At 43.4% G+C, this 19,588-nt stretch overlaps 2 protein-coding genes across 5 annotated transcripts in view; both read right to left on the bottom strand.

Moving 5' to 3' along the window:
- DYNC1I1 (dynein cytoplasmic 1 intermediate chain 1) overlaps window positions 1-19,588 on the bottom strand; it is a 283,514-nt gene that overhangs the window by 89,585 nt on the left and 174,341 nt on the right. The window lies entirely within an intron of this gene.
- Window positions 2,222-2,686, bottom strand: LOC132211493 (small ribosomal subunit protein eS26-like). The gene has a single exon (XM_059656151.1). It carries the CDS (start codon window positions 2,659-2,661, stop codon window positions 2,314-2,316), a length of 348 nt encoding a protein of 115 aa, XP_059512134.1. The 5' UTR covers window positions 2,662-2,686; the 3' UTR covers window positions 2,222-2,313.

Genomic DNA, 19,588 nt, shown 5'->3' with positions numbered 1-19,588 from the left:
GAGGCTGGCCTCGTTCATTGGCTCATGGCTGGTCACCTTCCACCTTCCAAGCAGCAATGGCCCGTAGAGTCTTGTTCACATCACATCACTTTGATTCTGCTTCCATCATCCCATTTCCTTCTGAGTCTGAGTCTCCTGCCAGCCTCTCACCTATAAGGACTCTTATGATCCCAGTGGGTCCACCCAGTTGATCCAGGATCCTTAACTGAATCCCAAGATCCTTAACTGAATCCCATCTGCAAAGTCCCTTTTGCCATGTGAAATAACACATTCCCAGGTTCCTGGGATTAGGAGGTGGACATCTTTGGGTGGCCATTATTCTGCCTACCACAGCATTCAATACATATTTGATCAACCTGTAAATATTTTGAGAAAATGATAAACTAAATACTTTGAATTATTTGTTCGTTTAGCTAATTCCCACAGTCCATCACTAGCCAAAGTCAGGATCACATGCACACTGTGCACTGCTGATCCCTCCCAGACACAGGGCTTTCATACTCATTTAACCTCATGGTCACTGGACCCTCTTTTGGCTTTAAAAATGCACTCTGGTCCTATTTTGCCTGGTGGACAGACTGTGACCTGCTGGTGGACAGACTATAACCTGCTGTGACGTATTTTTCTAACCAAGTTAAGTGACTTGCTTACTGTTATATAGAGACAAAGTTATAGCCATAATAGATATTTAAAACTCCTGTCCACTTCTTTTGTATCTTGGCTCACATTAAACTCCTTTCTCCAATTACCATTTCAATCACATCAACCAACAAAAAAGAGGAGCTGGTCATCTTCAGGCAGGAGTAGAGGCACAGAGCATTTTGAAATCCTATCAGAGAAAACCTAAGTTCTGCCATTATTAACAACCTCCGAGTCTTATATCTTCTCCTTCCAAAATAAACCCCACAAATCTAAGTCACAATCACCTCTCCCACCAGAGGTGCTACCAACCATCATGTCAATCAAGGTCCATACATCTTATGTCAAAGCTTTCAAATTTGTCCTAATAAATTATCTCCAACTGCCACCCAACCCTTCTCCCACCAATGTAGTTTCAGGATAATTTTGGCAGGCAACCAAGAGGAACTTTAGTGATGGACAATTCCATATTTTCCTTTGGAAGTTTGGAAAGGAGTTTTTAGGGGTAAAACAGACAGGTTTAGGCAATTTTAGAAATTAAGGGTCCATGCAAAAAGCACAGGGCTACAGAGCTGCAAAGGGCACATTTCCATAGACTAAGGGAGCTGGTAACCGCAGAAGGGATACATTTATAAAATAAAGGGAAGGAAGCCCCACATCCAGAGGGGAAGAAGAAAGCCCAGAGGGAATAGGGAAAATAAGGGAGAAGGAGGGGACCTCACGTACTTCATGTGAGGTTTGAGCTTTGGAGTCGCTATAGTGTCCAATCTAAGGGGGATAGTGACCAATAAAGGGGATATCAAGGCACAAAGATCTGCAGCCTTTATAAACTAGAGAAAAGGGACTTAGTAGGGTTCTTTCCCCCTCTCCACGTGAGAGTCTATACTTGTTTCTCAATAAATTTCCACCTTTTGCTATACCACCTTTCGTCTGTGGTTTCATTCTTTGGCTCCACAAGACAAAGAACCCAGGAATCACCCTGCCCAGGGTAACACCACAATTTTCCCCTATCAGTTTTCCAATTGTTTTGAAACTACTGACATGTTAAACCTGTTAGTCTGTGTGACTTGGGTAAACCAGTTAAAACAATCACAGGAACCTCATCTTATCTTTAACTTCATTATAGTATTCAGAAAGGGATGATAACCTACTATATCTGTCCAATGCCAGTTCTATCAATGTATCATCTATAACTGGTGTCAAAGAGTAATTTGGAATAATTGAAAATTAATTAAACACTGTATGTTGAGAGAAAGAGATAAATATTGAAAATCAGATTGACATGCAACAACACTTCAGAATTTTATACCCCCAGCATTCTTCTCTTTAAAATCTGGCAAGGATACCATATTAAATCAGTTACAAAGTCCACAGATTCACTTATTGATTATCTTAAGTACAAACAGAATATCTCTCTGTGGCCTAGAGGAAAAAAACTGTGCAAGACTCAGAAGGTGTAAATTCTCCTGAGCAATTTTCTCTGCAATTCTCGTAGACCGTTAAATATTTAGCACCTACTGTTTGTATATATAAACCTAAGGTGGGTTTAACAAACCATATGGCTCTCACTGAAGAATGAGAATTTATTTTCTTTTTCTTTTTTTTTTTTTAAATACAATTTCCATTTATTTTCCCCCAAGAGAACTTTTCTTCACTCTTTAAAGACTCAGCTCCTTACATGGGCTTTGGTGGAGGTCGTGGGGCAGCACTCGCAGGTCTAAATTGGGGTGGGGGTGTTCGGTCCTTCCGGGCTTCATGAGAACGATTCCTGACTACCTTGCTGTGAATGGCACAGCTCACACAGTAATGCAGCTTCACATACAGCTTGGGAAGCACATAGGCGTCGAAGACACTCGTTTTGGAGATGTCCCGAATGGCTGCGGCCTCCGTTATGTTTCGAATGACAAACTTCTTAATGGCCTTGTCCTTGGGCACGCACCGGGCACAGTTGGTGCAACGAATAGGCTGCACATGGCCTCGGCCTTTTTTGGCACGACCATTATTCCTTCTTTTCTTGGTCATCTTGGAAACGAGGACCCGAGAGAGCAAGAATGAGAATTTCTGTGGGAAAGTCTAGTTCAAAGGTAAATAAATTTCTATATATTTTTCCTAATTTAATTCTGTATTCTTGAATAGAAGTCTTAAAATGTAAAGAAAGTGCGCAAACTGAAGATATATATATATATATATATATATATATATATATATATATATATATATACTAGAGGCCCGGTACACAAAAATTTGTGCACTTGGGGGGGGGGGAGGGGTGGTCCCTCAGGCCGGCCTGTGCCCTCTTGCAGTCTGGGACCCCTTGGGGGATGACCACCTGCTGGCCTAGGCCTGCTCCCCAGGGGATTGGGCCTAAGATGGCAACCAGACATCCCTCTGGCAGCCCGGCAGCCCTCGGGGGATGTCCACTTGCCAGCGGGGAACAAACCTAAGCTGCAGTCAGACATCCTTAGCGCTGCTGAGGAGGCAGGAGAGGCTCCCACCACCACCACTGTACTGGCAGCCATTAGCCTGGCTTGTGGCTGAGCAGAGCTCCCCCATGTGGGAGCGCACTGACCACCAGAGGGCAGCTCCTACATTGAGCGTCTTCCCCCTGGTGGTCAGTGTGTGTCATAGTGACCAGTCATTCCCAGTCTTTCTGCTGTTAAGGTCAGTTTGCATATTACCCTTTTACTATATAGGATAGAGGCCTGGTGCACGGGTGGGGGCCGGCTGGTTTGCCTTGAAGGGTGTCCCAGATCAGGGTGGGGGTCCCACTGGGGTGCCTGGCCAGCCTGGATGAGGGGCTTATGGCTGTTTTCAGGCTGGCCACACTCCCTTTAGGGTGGGGGTCCCCACTGGAGTGCCTGGCCAGTCTGGGTGAGGGACTGAGGGCCGTTTTCAGGCTGGGTGGTGACTGAAGCTCCCAGCCTCTCCTTTTTTTCTTTTTTCTTTTTTTAATTCTGGGATTTATTTATCTTCTATAATTGAAACTTTGTTGCCATCACTGGAGCTGAGAGCTGGGCTCCTGCTCGCTCCACCTCTGAGGCCACGCTTGCTGAAAGCAGGTATCTGGGGTTTGTTTAGCTTCTATAATTGAAACTTTGTTGCTTTCGGAGCTCAGAGCCAGGCCACGGCAGGCGGGGAACCTTGGCTTCCTCCATCACTGGAGCAAGCAAGCCTCCTGCTCGCTTCAGCTGTGTGGCTGCCAGCCGCCATCTTGGTTGGGTTAATTTGCATATCTTGCTGATTAGCCTATGGGATGCGTAGCGAAGGTATGGTCAATTACCATGTTTATCTATTATTAGATAGGATATCAACACTAATAAAAGAGAAAAATGGTAATTGGCGTACGAGCTACCCTTTTCATTGGCTAATCAGGGCTATATGCAAATTAACTGCCAACTGAGATGGCAGTTAACTGCCAACAAGATGGCGGTTAATTTGCATATGTAGACACAATGCAGGGAGGCGAAAGGGAAAGCAGGAAGAAGCCCCCTGCCACTGACAGTGATCGGAAACCCAGGGGGGAGCTAAGAGCTGGGGGGCAGGGCAAAGGCGGCCCTGGGGCTGCCTTTGCCCTGCCCCCGAGCCATGATCAGAGAATCAGGTGCCTTTTCCGCCCTGGCCAGTGATAGCAGGAAGTAGGAGTGGAGCCAGCGATGGGAGCTGGGCATGGTCGAAGCTGGCAGTCCCAGGAGCTAGGGGTCCCTTGCCTGGGCCTAAAGCAAAGCCCACGATCGTGGGGCCGCTGCAGCTGCGGGTCCCCGCTGCCCGGGCCGAACGCCTAGGCCAGAGGCATCAGGCCTGGGCAAGGGGCCGATCCTGCGATTGGAGGGTGATGGGGGTCAACGCCTGAGGGCTCCCAGTATGTGAGAGGGGGCAGGCTGGGCTGAGGGACACTACCCCCCACACACACACCCAGTGCACGGGGATCAGCGGAGCCATGAGGCCTCCCGGCACCGGCATCAGTGTGACAGGGGGCAGTGCCCAAACCCCCTGAACTCCCTGATCGCCCCACGGCTCTGTGTGCGACAGGGGGCGGGGCCACAACCTCCCTATCCGCCCTGCTCTGTTCGGGACAGGGGAAGGCGCCCCAACCCCCTGATCAGCCCTGCTCTGTACCTGATAGCGGGGAGCTGCCCAACCCCCTGATCGCTCTGCGGCTCTGTGTGTGACAGGGTGCAGTGCCCCAACCCCCTGATCGGCCCTGCTCTGTGTGTGACAGGGTGTGGTGCCCCAACCCCCTCCCCCCCCCGCCCCCCTCCCAACGGGTCCTGCTCTGTGTGTGACGGGGTAGAGCCATAACCTCCCCTTTGGCCCTGCCCTGAGTGTGAGAGTGGCGGCGCCCCAACCCCTCTGATGGGCTCTGCTCTGTGAGTGACAGGGGCCAGCGCCCCAACCCCCTGATTGGCCCTGCTCTGTGCGTGACAGGGGGTTGCACCGCAACCTCCCCATCGACCCTGCCTTGAGTGTGACAGGGGGCGGTGCCCCAATCCCCCAATCGGCCCTACCCTGAGCGTGACTGAGGGTGGCATCGCAACCTCCTGATCCTCCCTGCTCTGTGCATGACATGGGGCGGTGCCCCAACTCCCCAAATGGCCCTGCGAGCCCTAGCCGACCAGGGGCTGCACCTAGGGATTGGGCCTGCCCTCTGCCACCCGGGAGCAGGCCTAAGCCAGCAGGTCGTTATCTCCGAGGGTTCCCAGGCTGGGAGAGGGCACAGGCCGGGCTGAGGGACCCCCCCTCCCTCCCCGAGTGCACAAATTTTTGTGCACCGGGCCTCTAGTATATATATATATATATAGAGAGAGAGAGAGTTGATAATATTTAATATCAAGAAGCAGGACAAATAAAGTTGACTTCCAAATAACTACTTCTGGAGTCAGAAAACATCATAACTTGATGGCAATAATGTCTTTCATCTGGCAAATAGAAGGTACTATGGAAAGCTCTGTGTCTATATTTGCCAGTCAAAGGCAAAGTTGAAGAAATTGATTGAAAGGCATAAATTTTTTTTTTTAATTAAACTACTTCTTCCCAAGGCAATCAGACCAGGAAGGCAATAAGAGTTTCATTTTCCTGTATACCTGTTTTTCACCCCACTCCTTTCCAAATGCAGACAAGGGCTCTAGCTAGCTACAAGTGGTCACACATCTGGAAGACTATTTTAAAACACATTCAAAATGTTTTGACTACATGATGCCAAGCATCTGGCAATACAAACTTCTCTTAGGTATTTTTCTTCTAGAGAATTCAGTCTTGTGTAGACAGCCACTGTGCCAGATTTTGAACTACACGTTTTATTTGTGGAATGACGGAAATACATATGCAAAGGTAAGGTTTTCCTTATGATTTTGATTTAGGTAGATTTAAATGATGTTAACAGAGTTGCCATTGATTCTTGCATTATTTGAACTCTCCCTCTGCCCTCAAAAGTCCTTCAGTGGCCTCTACTGGTCATTCCCACCCCAGGAACATTCTCTCCCAGATGAGCAGCACTCGCTTGTCTAAATACTAACTGATTTTATTGGTTTCATTCCACAGCAAAGATGAGGAAAAGCGAGGCTTCTAGTTTTCCCTGTCTAATAGGAACCAGCCTTAGGAATACCTGTGGTTCACCAACCATCCCTAAACCATTTGCAGGATCTTGAGGTAGGAGGTAGGTATTCTTCATGTGAGGTCGCCTCCCTCTAAATGCAGACTAGCTCAGCCTTTCAAAGGCCTTTTCCACAAACTAAGCTAACTATCCCTATCTCCACTCCATTTTCAACTTTTATACTAAGTCCTAAGCCTGATGACACCACAGTGGGTAAACTATACACAAATTATCTGAGTTTTGTAGCTTACAACCTACCGCAGATCACACATTCTTGCTTTTGAGTTTGGAGAGGAGGAATAAATTCATCTTCATCATGTACACACCATCTTGAGGCCTTGCCACCTAGCACGGTGCTAGACACAACAAAGATCTACTGAACTGCTTTGGATAAAATGCAGTCTGCTCCAGATCACCACATTTCAAGCATGCAATAAAATTAAACAGTAGCCAGGTTTGAGCCTACGCAGTGTTCGCAATTTGGACAGTCTTGAATAGCTGACTAGTGGGACAGGTCTGCCAGAACTCTGCTTGCATTAGGGTGCTACTGAGAAAATACAAAGACTATACGTATCATAAACTTTGGAGACAGTGGCACACCAGCTTGCATTACTTAGGCATCCTCGGGACAAAGAATATACACTTAGGGGAGAGAATCATTCTGTCTCCTTCTTCATGAACATTCCCTGACCTGACTGGCTTCAGTTCTACCAGTCACTGGGCTGGTCGGGGTGCTGGGGCACGATCAGCAACGATGGCACTGCAGCCGTGGAGGCCAGCGAATGGTTGTGAAGGTCACTCTGGAGGTGAGTGACGGCCAGCCCTGGGGTGCCGGGTGGGAAAGGCAATGGGGCTTGGGTGCTGGAGTCCAACATGCTGCCGTTAGCATCACCGGTGGTCCTTGGAACCCCTTGCAGCCTTCTTTGGCAGCTCCCAGGAAAAAAGCGGGGGGAATTTGAAGAGCTCAGAAATCCTAAATTGCAGATGAGGTGACAACTACAGAAATATGGTTTATATTTTTAACAAGATCTCATTTAACTAGTCATATGTGATCTAGGAAAACCTGGATTTGATAAACGGATTTCATACAAAGATAAAAATAGGAAAAACAAATTTTATGACATCAAGCAACATATTTTGCTATTTTAGAACATATAGCATAAAATATTGCTATTTCACTTTCAAATATATTTTAAATCAAGTATTTGAAGCAGTTTCATGATTCTCTAAGTTAAAAACCTACCCAAGAAAGATGCAGAAAGCATCCTAAAGGGTTAATAGTTCTAAGGTAGAGAAAGTCCTTTAACTCAGAATTCCTCAAGAAAATCAGCTTTATCTGTAGGTTTTACAAATAACAGCAATTGGTGGCTAATCTTTCTAACCTTTAGTCAGTTTTGTGTTGATGAAAAAACAGAATCAGGGATTATCACTTCTACAAAGACTGTTTAGACATCGAAGTGACATAATCACTATATAAAATATAATTCCAATTATCTCAGTTTAAACACTGCCTAAGAGAGTAAAAATCATTTCATTTTCTACCAGGGAAACTATTTTAATAATTTTAACCGCTTTTTAGATTACATCAATTCTTTGAGATGAAGTATGACGGAGAATCAAAATAATCTTTGTAAATTGAGCTCTATTGCAAAAAATGATTTCCATTCTTCAGCAGGGATATTAAGGGATAACCTTTCGAGTGTCTTTCCCGTGCATTTCTCTTCTTCCTCTACTTCTCCCGTCTTTCCCAGCTCAAAGCAAACCTGACACGTGAAAACAGACTCTGCTTAATACCCCCTTCCCTCTGCTTTCCCCCATTCTCTTTCATTCTCATTCCCAACTTTGCATCTCTCTTCTCATTTTCCTTTTTTCTTTCCGGGGAATGACCACCTCAAAGGATTAATTCAGAACAGGCAGCAGAAAATGGTAACAAGAGTGGGCAAATCAGGATGTGGATTTAAAATCAAGAGGTATTTTAAAGGAGGAGAGTTACTCAAATTAAACATATGTTAAGAATATGGGTTTGTTGTTCATGGCATACCTGCTGCCTGTGATCCCACCCTCAGCGGATCAGCCTTCAAGGGCAGAGCATTCCCTAGTGGAATAATAAATACAGCGGCCTGAGAGGATAGGGATCTAAGCGGCCCAGCGAGCTTCCTTTCCTCTGGGTCTGACTTCGCTGTTGGAACACAGGTGGTAACTGAACTAGCTGAACTAGCGAAATGGATCGTGGCCCCTCTGGCTCAGAGCCAGAGAGAATAGAATTCAGTCTCCAAATTATCAGGCTCTGGGCATATATAAATTCTAATATAGATCTTGGCATAAAGAGCAAACTTCATTTTAATGGATACTGCCTGTTTTCCAACCCATCATCTTTCTTACCGTGATACGTGTGAACTACGCAGTAAAAAGTCCATTCATTGGTCATTTTAAAAACATGCTGTGCCTAACGTTAGAATGTTTTTTTGGGCTAACCTGCCATCGACATGAAGGTATGGCAGATTGTGTTCCGCAGGTGAAACTGAAAGCCTTGCCCTATATTCTATACTTTCATTCTTCCCAATGTAATATATTTTGCAGTCCTCGGCTGTCCTAGAATTATGTACCCAAACATTATTGATATGAGCTAGTCAACTATACTTATTAAAAGCAGAAACTATATAAAGTAGAAATATATGATTTATTTGCTCATTTATATCCTTCCTTACTTTAGAGGTGTTTTGAGGTTCAGGCCAGTAATATAATATATTTATGGGCCAAATTCATTCTACTGATAGGCAAGATTCTACAGTTGTGGGTCCCTCAAGATAAGAATCTACGCTATAGACAACATTAAAAAATCCATAAGTGTTTTGAGGGAAATTTTTAAAATTTGGTATTGAAATAATATGGTTCTGAGAAGCTCAAGAGGCTCTTTTCCCCTGTATTTTGATATTATTCCTAGAACATAAGAACTACCTATGAAATTGTTACAGATTTATAAAGGGTAACTGGTTTCCCTTTATACTGTCTATAAAAAATAGTACTTGGCTAACTAAATGAATGGTGTTGGGAAATACTTTCTAAGTCCCTCAAGTATTTTATAAATGTATGTCTATGGACTATAATATAAAAATAACAAAACATTCCTAACTCTTCATTTAAGCAATTAGGCCCTTGATGTTTGATTACTAGTTCAGGTTATCACACACTCTTAGCGATATATTTTCACTGCAGTAACAACGTCCCAAATCAGCGAATATCATATCAGCGGTCCTGATATATGAAAATAAATTTCTATTTATACAAAGGATAGTGTGGAGAGTGCGATTATTTACTTTTCAAAAAAAGAGATTCATTTAGTTATCTCCTTTAGCGAGCCATGGATGATTTAAGAACTGGCCCTCTTTCTTCCTGTCGTCTGAATGTGTGATGTGTTCCAGAACTTGGCTCAAATGTCCCTCTTACAAAGGAGAGAACATACCGTGATGTTCTACAGGCAGGAGGTTTGTGTTAAGCCTGTCTCAGTAGCTTTCAATATATAGAGGGGACATTTCAGTTCCAAAATTTAGCAAGTCTTCACAATTTTACTAAGTGCATTGAAGGACATGGCATGAAACACGGAGAGAACATGGTCAGAAGCCTGGCTGTGGGGGCAGGGGATGATGGGCAGAGCACAGGTAGGTCTTTGCTTTCCCTGAGCATCTTCCCCCCAAATTGAAGTCTTTTAAACAATTTTCATGGCAGTAGGGTTGACACAACGTTGTTATGCCTTTGATAAAATGCTGTTAAAGGAAGCCAGGTTGGGGACAAAGATGGCGAGGCACACGAGGAGGGTGGTGGGGGAGGACAGGCGGTGCTGTGTTTGTGTGCTCATGCTCACCCAGCTGCCCTGCTCCCAGAATCGGTCCCTTTGCATTCCGACCTGACTTGGCTTCTGCTCTTGATGAGCAGACCTCTAGGACAGAATGCAAGCTCCCTGCGAAACTCTCCAGCACCAGCCAGAGGTGGGTGGTTTGCCCTGGGACAGCAGCATGAGCGGTGTTCAAGCAAGATAGATGGTGACTTGGCAAGGAAGTCGGATTATTCAAAAGAATTCAGAGTTTGAATAAGTCGGTGCAGAGAACCACAAAAGTTTCTCCGAACTCTGAGATTCTACAATTCTATATATTAATACTCTCATGAAAAAAGTATTACATCATATATGAGAAACAAGCACACACACACACACACACACAAAAACAACAACAAAAAAATCTCCCTTCATTCTCCATAGGGTAGAACACGATTAAACTATCTTAAAATAGGAGTTTGACATACACTGGGGTTTACATTTCCATTTACTTAAGAAATAATGAAAAGAAAAAAACAAAAATATATTCTCTGGTTACAAATATTAAATGGGTATGGATTCCGAACTATGGGTCAGTAGTTCAGATTGGCTAATACAATGTCTCCGTTGCTAAAACAAAATTAAATTAATTTTATAATGGAAATCTCCAGGCGTCCAAAGAAATTCTGTGCACTTCTGTCTACCCCCTATTTTTGTGTGTGTGTCTGTGTGTATGTGTTGTGTGTGCACTTTGCTGTTAAAGGAGCACATTTGCTTTGATTGTGGAGCTCTTCCCAGACATTAAAAGCCACTGTTTCTAGTTTTTATGCTTAGAAAATGCTCAAAATGCTCCCTCTTTCTGGGGGAACTAAATACTGTGCCACCTTTGAGAGTCAAGCCCTTTGAGCCCATCAACTATTGTTGGAAACCTTCTGATTCTATTTTTGTAGAATCTTTGTCCCCTGTTTTCTGAAAGGCTCAGAACCCTTAGATGAACATTCTTCTAGTGGCAATTTTAACATAGCTGAATGCTTTTATTTGTGCTGCAGGTAGCACACACGGTAAAATACATCATTAAATCAATGCTGTTCCCATACAGAAGCTCTTTTCCAGGAGCTGTTTGCCGGCTGCCCTGCTGTGGGATCCGAGGGTGGGATACTTTTGATTTTAGGCATAAAAAAAGGGGGTGGGGGAGCCAGGCTTTTAGTGATGGAGCCTTTCAGGGCCCTGGGGTCACTCTTATACATCTCGAGCCAGAGACCACAGTGTGCGACATCGCTGTTCACACAGAGCCCCCACCAAGGTTAAAAACCACATATAAGACAAACTAATTTACTAAAATGTGGACCAAGTGCAGAATAAGCCAAAGGGAAAACTTTTGCGTAAGCTGCTTATCTGCTGTTCTTGGGAAGGTGAGGGGATTCTGGCAACACTTTGGGGGCTTTGAGGACATTTTGGCCTCTCTCTGCATCGTGCTCTGGAGCTATTTCTTCCATTTTTTCATGCCGTCTCTGTAACACAACCTCTTTACATAGTTTATCTCAGGAAATGACAATTGGCTGTCGAATCCCATACAAATTGATTGGATCTGACAGCTTAAAGGAATAAATCTTCTGCAGGGAAGAAAGTTTTTACTTATACTCTTGTATTTTCAATCTTTTTTTTTTTTTACTCCTTTCTTGCTTAATTTTATTATTTCAATTAGATCATTTAAAAATCAACACATCACATACCAACCTCCCCTAAGAGCAATCATAAGATTTGATGATTTTTCTGATACACGGGCTAGGGTTTCAAATTTGCATTATTTTATCTACTGAATTAACTATGAGTTCTAAACCAAACTAATGCCGCCATGTGTTTTTAAACATCTCTAATCTAAACCATCTGGAGAGGCACGGTTTTGCAAAGGCATCCCTTTCAGGACACTCTGTGGATTTTGTCACTGCTTGAGGTTTTGGCAAACCATCAACATTACTATAATTCTCTTTCATGAAATATAGCTTTTGACTAGGATTTTAGAGTCTTGGGTGTGTGTGTGCATTTATATGAGTGTGGGTACTTGTGTATAATTTTTGCTCATGTCCCTTTCTCTTTTCAGAAGACCATATTTATAACAAATTTATTTTAAAGAAGTAAAGGTTTGTGTTGCATATAAAAATAAATTTAATTTTAACTACTGAACATAATGCAATTAAAAAGCACTGTGAAATAACACACGTTATTGTATGTAGGGGCTGGAAATACTTTTTAAACAAATCAAAAGAAATCAGCTTTAGAGAGCCACCACAAGAGAAAGTGTAGATATTTTTTTAAATGATTACGGCAACAATGATTTATAGCACGTAAGATACATACTCAGTACATTTATGAGGATACAAATAAATATGTACTAAATCTTTCACTTAAGCAATGTCTCATTTAATTCTTTTTCTACCAAATAAACATATCATTTAAAAATTACAATCAAATCTAAGCATGATAAAAGCAAAGTGTATACTACTTGTTATAACAAAAGTTAAAAACTGCCCCAGAAGTAAGGATGATAATTCTACTTGCAAAAATTCTATCTGCTAATAATTTTCAAGCTTTTTTTATTAAGAATTTCAAAAATCAGCCGAAACCGGTTTGGCTCAGTGGATAGAGCGTCAGCCTGCAGACTGAGAGGTCCCGGGTTCGATTCCGGTCAAGGGCATGTACCTGGGTTGCGGGCACATCCCCGGTGGGGGATGTGCAAGAGGCAGCTGATCGATGTTTCTCTCTCATCGATGTTTCTAACTCTCTCTATCTCTCTCCCTTCCTTTCTGTGAAAAATCAATAAAATGTATTTAAAAAAAAAGAATTTCAAAAATCAATCACAAAAATGGAAAGAATAGATTTTTGCTGAAAGCCACTGTCTGAGGTGAATTAAAATAATGACTATTGGGGAATATTAATGTCCCTGTATTTATTAATAACACGGTATGTTCAAACAATCCTTTTCATTCAACAGTATTACACACACACACACACACACACACACACACACACACACACACACAAGTTTTGGTCAAGTTTGTAGAGAGGAATAAAAAGGTTTATTTATTTTTTTTAGAAGTAGATGGCCTGAAGTCCAGAAGTGGGTCTGTGCTTAGCATATAATGGTGCCAAAGCAATGCAGAAGCAGCCCCTCAGAGGTGGTGGCAGCCTAGAACACTCTGGGTGGGTGCTAACGGCCTGGACACACCACAGCCCACCCCTTGTTATTCCCTGTTTCCTTCCCTGACATGGGATCCTCTATGCTCACATCTCTGAGGCTATGGTTGCCCTTCTAAAACTTTCCACTTAGGCCACCAGTATATTTAAAAACCTGCTTCTGCCCATAGTAAAATGTTGTAGGATAAAGGGAAAGTGCAATCTGATAGTGCAGAGAATGGAAGCCCCTCTTAGAGGGCCTGGGACCCATGTCTTTAGGAAGAGCTGCTCCTAGAAAAGATGCTAATCTGGTCTTAGATGAAAGTAGAACATTTGTCTGCCCATCTTCCTTTCTCTTGCTCCAGGGTCCACAGGTGAGTTCACCATGGCGAATGGCCAGCAAGTCTATATAGGCTTCATTCAGTGCAGTCTTATTAGCTATGTAGAAACCAGAAGGCTCCTATATGAGGCCTCTGCCCAAGGCAATTGGTAAATAATTAAGCCTTGGAAGCAAATGCATATGTACCTAGCACAGGGTGGAAGCAGAGTAGCAGGGATGATACATATGCCATGCTCACTAGTACACCATCACCAGGGACTAAGATGTTGAGATCATTTTGTCCTTGTTGGTTAAATGCTCTCCTCCAGGTCCTCCCAGGGCTCCCCTGCTGCCTGGGCACCCTGGGCCCTCCCCCCTTTTACACTCTGCAACTAAAGGTATAATTCCTGACACATTGGGGGCCTTCATCCATGCTATTGGGTCAGGGCTATATAGATTGTTACATCTTTTGAATTTCATTTTGGCATCTATATGTATAAAAGCCTAATCAACTGATGACCGGTTGACCGAACGCCTGGTTGCTATGATGCACACTGACCACCAGGAAACAGATGCTCAATGCAGGAGTTGCCACCTGGTGGTCAGTGCACTCCCACAGCCAGCCAACCTCCCATGGTCCCTCCCCCTGGCTGGCCCCAGTAGGCTTGATTGGGATTGGGTGAGATGGTCCTGATCGGCCCTGATTGCCAGGCTGAGGGACCCCATCCATGCACGAATTCATGCACTGGGCCTCTAGTATTAAATAAGTGTAGCTGACATTCATTGGTTACTTACTCTGTTCCTGACACTAAAAGCTTTGCCCTAGCCAGTTTGGTTCCGTGGATAGAGTGTCAGCCTGTGGACCCAGGTTTGATTCTGGTCAAGGGCATGTACCTTGGTTGCAGGCTCCTCCCTAGCCTGAGCCCTGGTCAGGGCTTGTGCAAGAGGCAACCAATCTATGTGACACATCAATGTTTCTCTCTGTCTTTCCCTCTCTCTTCCACTCTCCCTAAAAATCAATGGAAAAATATCATCGGGCGAGGATTAACAAAATAAATAAATAAAAGCTTCATATGTATTTATTTATTTTACTCTCACGTATGACTAGACCAAGATCACAGAGCTCCCAAGTGGTGGGACCCAAATTATAATCCCAGGCTGTATGACCATATTGCTCACCCATAACCCCAATGTGCTTAACTACCTCCTAGCACACAGTAAATTTATCACCATCATTTAGTTATGAATGAAATGTTTAAATGATTGGGATGAGAAAACTTAGGAATTGCTTCAGGTTCCCTGTTCACTTGACATTTGTATATGAAAAGCATATGTAGGGACTTGACTAATGTGAGAAGGGCTGGCCAGGTGATAGGAATTAGGGCCTGGTGGGGACTGGGAAAAACTGAGGAGTTCTTGTGGAGAGAGTTCTCTTCTCAGCTCCAGTCAATTGCTATTCTGAGGACCTGGCCATGGTGGGTACCCCATAAATATCTGTTGAATGAATGAGTGAATGAATGAATCTAATTTAGGTGAAACTTCTTTAGGAATATATTCAAGCAAGGAAAAATGTATGTTATGGTTTAAGCTTCCTCCTAAGGGACTTCCATGCAATAATAGTGAAAATCAAACGTAAAGAGAATACTTCATCTTCTCAAAGCATGTTCACCTATTTTATGCACTGAGTTATGTTCCACTAAAATGTGTATGCTGAGGCCTTGTATACAAATACCTTGTATTTGGAGATTGGGTTCTCATGATGGTATTAGACACCAGAAAAGCTTGCTGTCTACTTTTGCCACTTGAGAAAATAGCTAGAAGGCAGTTGTCTCCAAGACAGGAAAATGGCTGGCACCTTGAACTTGGACTTAACCAGTTTCCAGAACGGTGGGAAAATTATTCTGTGCTTTAAGCCACCCAGTCTATGATATTTTGTTATAGCAGTCTGAGAAGACTAACACACCAATATTATCTCTTCTATCCTCACAATAATTCTAAGAAGCAACTAGAACTCCATCACCATTCAGCACAGGCCCCTGAGAACACCCATTTGCCTTAGAGCACGATGTGTGGCGGGTGGCAGGGTGGTGAGGACCAGGGGAGTGACAGGCCAGAAAACTTCTCATATCGCCATCTGGCTCTCACTGCTCAGCACAATAATTTCTGTGGCAATTCCCTGGTAAAGTACAACCAGAGAAAGCCCAGTTCAGGTAGTTTTAGCACAGGGCATGGGAAGGGAAGGGCATTTAGGGAACTGAATAAAACTTCAACGTTGGGGTCCTACATCTCCAATATATGTGCACATTAATAGGGCAGAAAAATGCTTAGTCGTGGATAGTTTTTGCAATACTATTAAGCTTTTTGCAACAAAACATGACAAGATAAAGAAAACAATTTGTTCAAAGGTATATTCTCATAGCATCCCTCTCAACTGACTTACTCAGTCACTTATAAAGTACAGAGTCTACTATTTTGCTATCTTCAGATAAGGGATCATTTATGATACAGTCTGTTGGCTCTAATCCTGCTGATAATTCTAATTTTCCTAGATAAATCCCAATGATCAATTCTGCTTCTTCTTTTGTTGCTTTTTGGAGAAAATTCAAGAAAGAGGGCAGATAAAGAATGAAAGCTGGCAAGGCCGTTTCTCTGCTTCCAGCTTCCTGGGCCAAACACAGAAAAAGAAGTTCCTGCTGTTTGATTTAATAAGAATCAGTGTCTCGCTCATGCCTCAGTCGTTGGACCAGTCAGGCTCAATTGGCATAAAAGAAGTGTTTCCGAATGTCTGCATTTCATTTCAGCACAGACGCTTAAGCTCCCGTATGCCTTTTCCTAACGGCACAAATAGCACTGCTGAGCCTTGCTCCTCTCCCTGCATCCATATAATTTGCATCTTTTATGTCCGAGCTTAATTTTACCTTTAGGTCGTCTGCATTCTTTAATTTTCCTTAATTGCATACTTGGAGTTGTGTATCACAATCTACATGACAATGGTTGAGGTTTCCCCTTCTGGGTTTCTCACTTCTGTGGTAGATACATTTGAAAACCACTTGGATCTTACTTATATTAGTCAGAATGTTCTTGTCCATGGACTTTGTTTCCAGTTACTGAGCACCTAATTGTGTCTTTCCTTTTGTCATTCCAGGGACACATGGTGAATATGTAGCCCTAGTTGTCAAAGAATGTTCTAGTCCAGGGGTCCTCAAACTACGGCCCGCGGGCCACATGCAAATACAAATATTGTATTTGTTCCCATTTTGTTTTTTTACTTCAAAATAAGATATGTGCAGTGTGCATAGGAATTTGTTCATAGTTTTTTTTTAAGCTATAGTCCGGCCCTCCAATGGTGTGAGGGACAGTGAACTGGCCCCCTGTTTAAAAAGTTTGAGGACCCCTGTTCTAGTCATTCATCCCTTTCTCTTCTTTGACTTCTACTAAGTAACCACTCCTTGCCACATCCAAGAAAAAAGGTTAGAAAATTCCTATTCTGTTTTTTTTTTTTTTTTTTTTTATCAGTCAGGCCGTAAGAAAATTATCCTCCCTTTAATTAAAATAATAATAATAAAAATCCTTAAGTTACAGTCTAACACTGCTCTGGTCATAATATACATTGAAAAATGCATTTAAATTCATTTATATCATTGTTTCTGTAGCTGTTTTGTTGATTTGGATTATGGAGCACAATCTGGGCTGGGGGAAGGACAAAACTGATGGGAGGAAAATCAAGTTTATTGAAATAAACTTCACGATTCCCCCAGGGACAGGAGCAACAAAAGTCACAACTCCCCGAGGTCACTCGGCAGTGTGGCCAGCGAGGAGTGGAGTGGCAAGGCCTGACTCTCTGTCCCTTCTCCTGACCACCGTCACTTCCCTCCCGCGTCACTGTCACTCCTCATGGGGGTGGGGGGTGGGGGGTGGGGAGTGGAGGGCCCTCTTCAGGGTCAGCGGGAAGAACCAAACTCTGGGTGGCTAAAGCTGTGAGGAGGTGCAGCCTCCTCTCCAACCTTTGCAAACTCTTGATGAGACGTGGAGCCACACATAGGGAGAAGGTCAACTGAGGACTGTAAACACTGGCACTGATGAGCTAGTTAATATCACCCCACTTCACATTCTGCTTTCTCTTCTCCGGAAATAGGGAGGGTTTCGGGTCATGTTCAGTTTCAGGTCCATGTCAGATAATCCTTAAAAAGGGAATGCTAAGAACAAAGAAACCAGACCAGGAAAAAATAAAAGTAAAAATAAAAACCTCTGACCAAGCCAAGCCTCTAAATATAACTTTTCCACTTACCTCAACGCAGATAATTCTAAGATATATATTTCTGATTCTATTCATTCTGTTTAAAAGAGAAAGACCACACCAGGGCGAGCAAGGCAGGGTGGTCAGGATGCATAATCTAATGACAGTGTGTGCAAGCCACTACAGAAGACGGCAGGAGAACTGCCAGAGCGTGCGGTGAGGCCCGTGGCTGATTTCTACGCAGGGTCCACGGATATTTTCCAAGTGTGGACAGCTCTCACTGAAGTGAAAATAGAAAATGCAGGACCAGAGCCCACACTAAATATTCAGTTTAGTAAAAGACACGAAAACTGCCCGTGGAAGTGGAAGGTATTTGGCTTTGCTATTCTAAACAAAGAAATGAGCCATCGTACTGTAATCTTTTCATCATTAGGCAAAAAGCCTGTCAGTCTCTGCTAAAGAATATTGAACTAATGTCTGTTTCTTATGCATTTGCTTTCTAGTCCTCAAGTGATACTTTTCTGAGCCAAAAGATTTGTTTGCAATTATATAGTTGTTGTTTTTTGTTGTTGTTGTTAATCCTCACCCAAGGATATTTTTCTATTGCTTTTTAGAGATAGTGGAAGGGAGGGGGAGAGACACAGAGAGAGAAACATCAGTGTGAGAGAGAAACATTGATTGATTGCAGGGATCGAGACTGCAACCAAGATATGTGCTCTTGATTGGGAGTCAAACCCAAGATCCTTCAGTCCACGGGCGGACGCTGTATTCAGTGAGCAACACCAGCCAGTTATACACTTTTGAAAAATATGAAGAATGTACAGAGATCAAGAAATGGACAGCTAATGTGATTATTCAAAAATGATAAAAGTAGCCCTAGCCAGTCTGGCTCAGTGAATAGAGCATCGGCCTATGGACCGAAGGTCCCGGGTTCGATTCTGGTCAAGGGCATGTACCTCAGTTGCAGGCTCTTCCTTGGCCCAGGCCCTGGTCAGGACTCGTGCAGGAGGCAACCAATGGATGTGTTTCTCTCACATTGATATTTCTCTTTTTCTGTCTTTCCCCCTCTTCCATTCTCTTTAAAAATCCATGGAAAAATATCCTCAGGTGAGGATTTTTAAAAAAATGATAAAAGTGCAATCACCACCAGGCACCTGTTGCTTCTATCTGTTCGTAGTCCTCTTTCCTACCAAGCGAACTGTCTATATGAAATTATTGCCACATCACAGGACAATGTGGAAGCACAAGCCACCTGATTTCAGTGAGACAGTGTCGAAAGGAGCCCAGGTGCTGTATGTAAGCTTTACCAGAGATCAGAAAGGATACAGAAGAAAACTGATAGGTCAGTGAGTGGGGGGTTAAGTTTTTCTCATAAGTATTCTAACTCTGTGGGCTCTCCAAATTTCCCTTCAGGTTTGGGAGAAGTTGTTACCATTCATCAGTTAATAAGAAATGCATCTGGTAAATGAGAAGTGCTTGGCAATCAAGGTCTCCAATTTGCTGATTTTATTTCTAGACTGGCAGCTTTAATTTTTTAAGATATATATATATATATATATATATATATATATTCATTAAAATTGTTTTCTTTTAAAAAGCCCCCACTGCTGGCAGCCCCACTGGCTGGCTCACCGTCATGTCCCTCCCCAGCCCAATCACAGCAGAAGGGGTCCTGAGTGGCCAAGTGCCCCTTTGAGCCTTTCCTACCCAGGACTCTTGAAGGACAGGAAGGAGAGTGCCCTGAGGTCCCAGGTATGTGTAAATTCTGCTGCCTGACTATTCTAGGCCCAGGGTGTAGTTGATGCTTTGCACCAGGCC

The sequence above is a fragment of the Myotis daubentonii genome, chromosome 10 (assembly GCF_963259705.1).
Source record: "Myotis daubentonii chromosome 10, mMyoDau2.1, whole genome shotgun sequence".
Classification (NCBI taxonomy): domain Eukaryota; kingdom Metazoa; phylum Chordata; class Mammalia; order Chiroptera; family Vespertilionidae; genus Myotis; species Myotis daubentonii.
The sequence above is the reverse complement of the archived record's forward strand: the minus strand, read 5'-3'. Positions and strand labels throughout refer to the sequence as shown.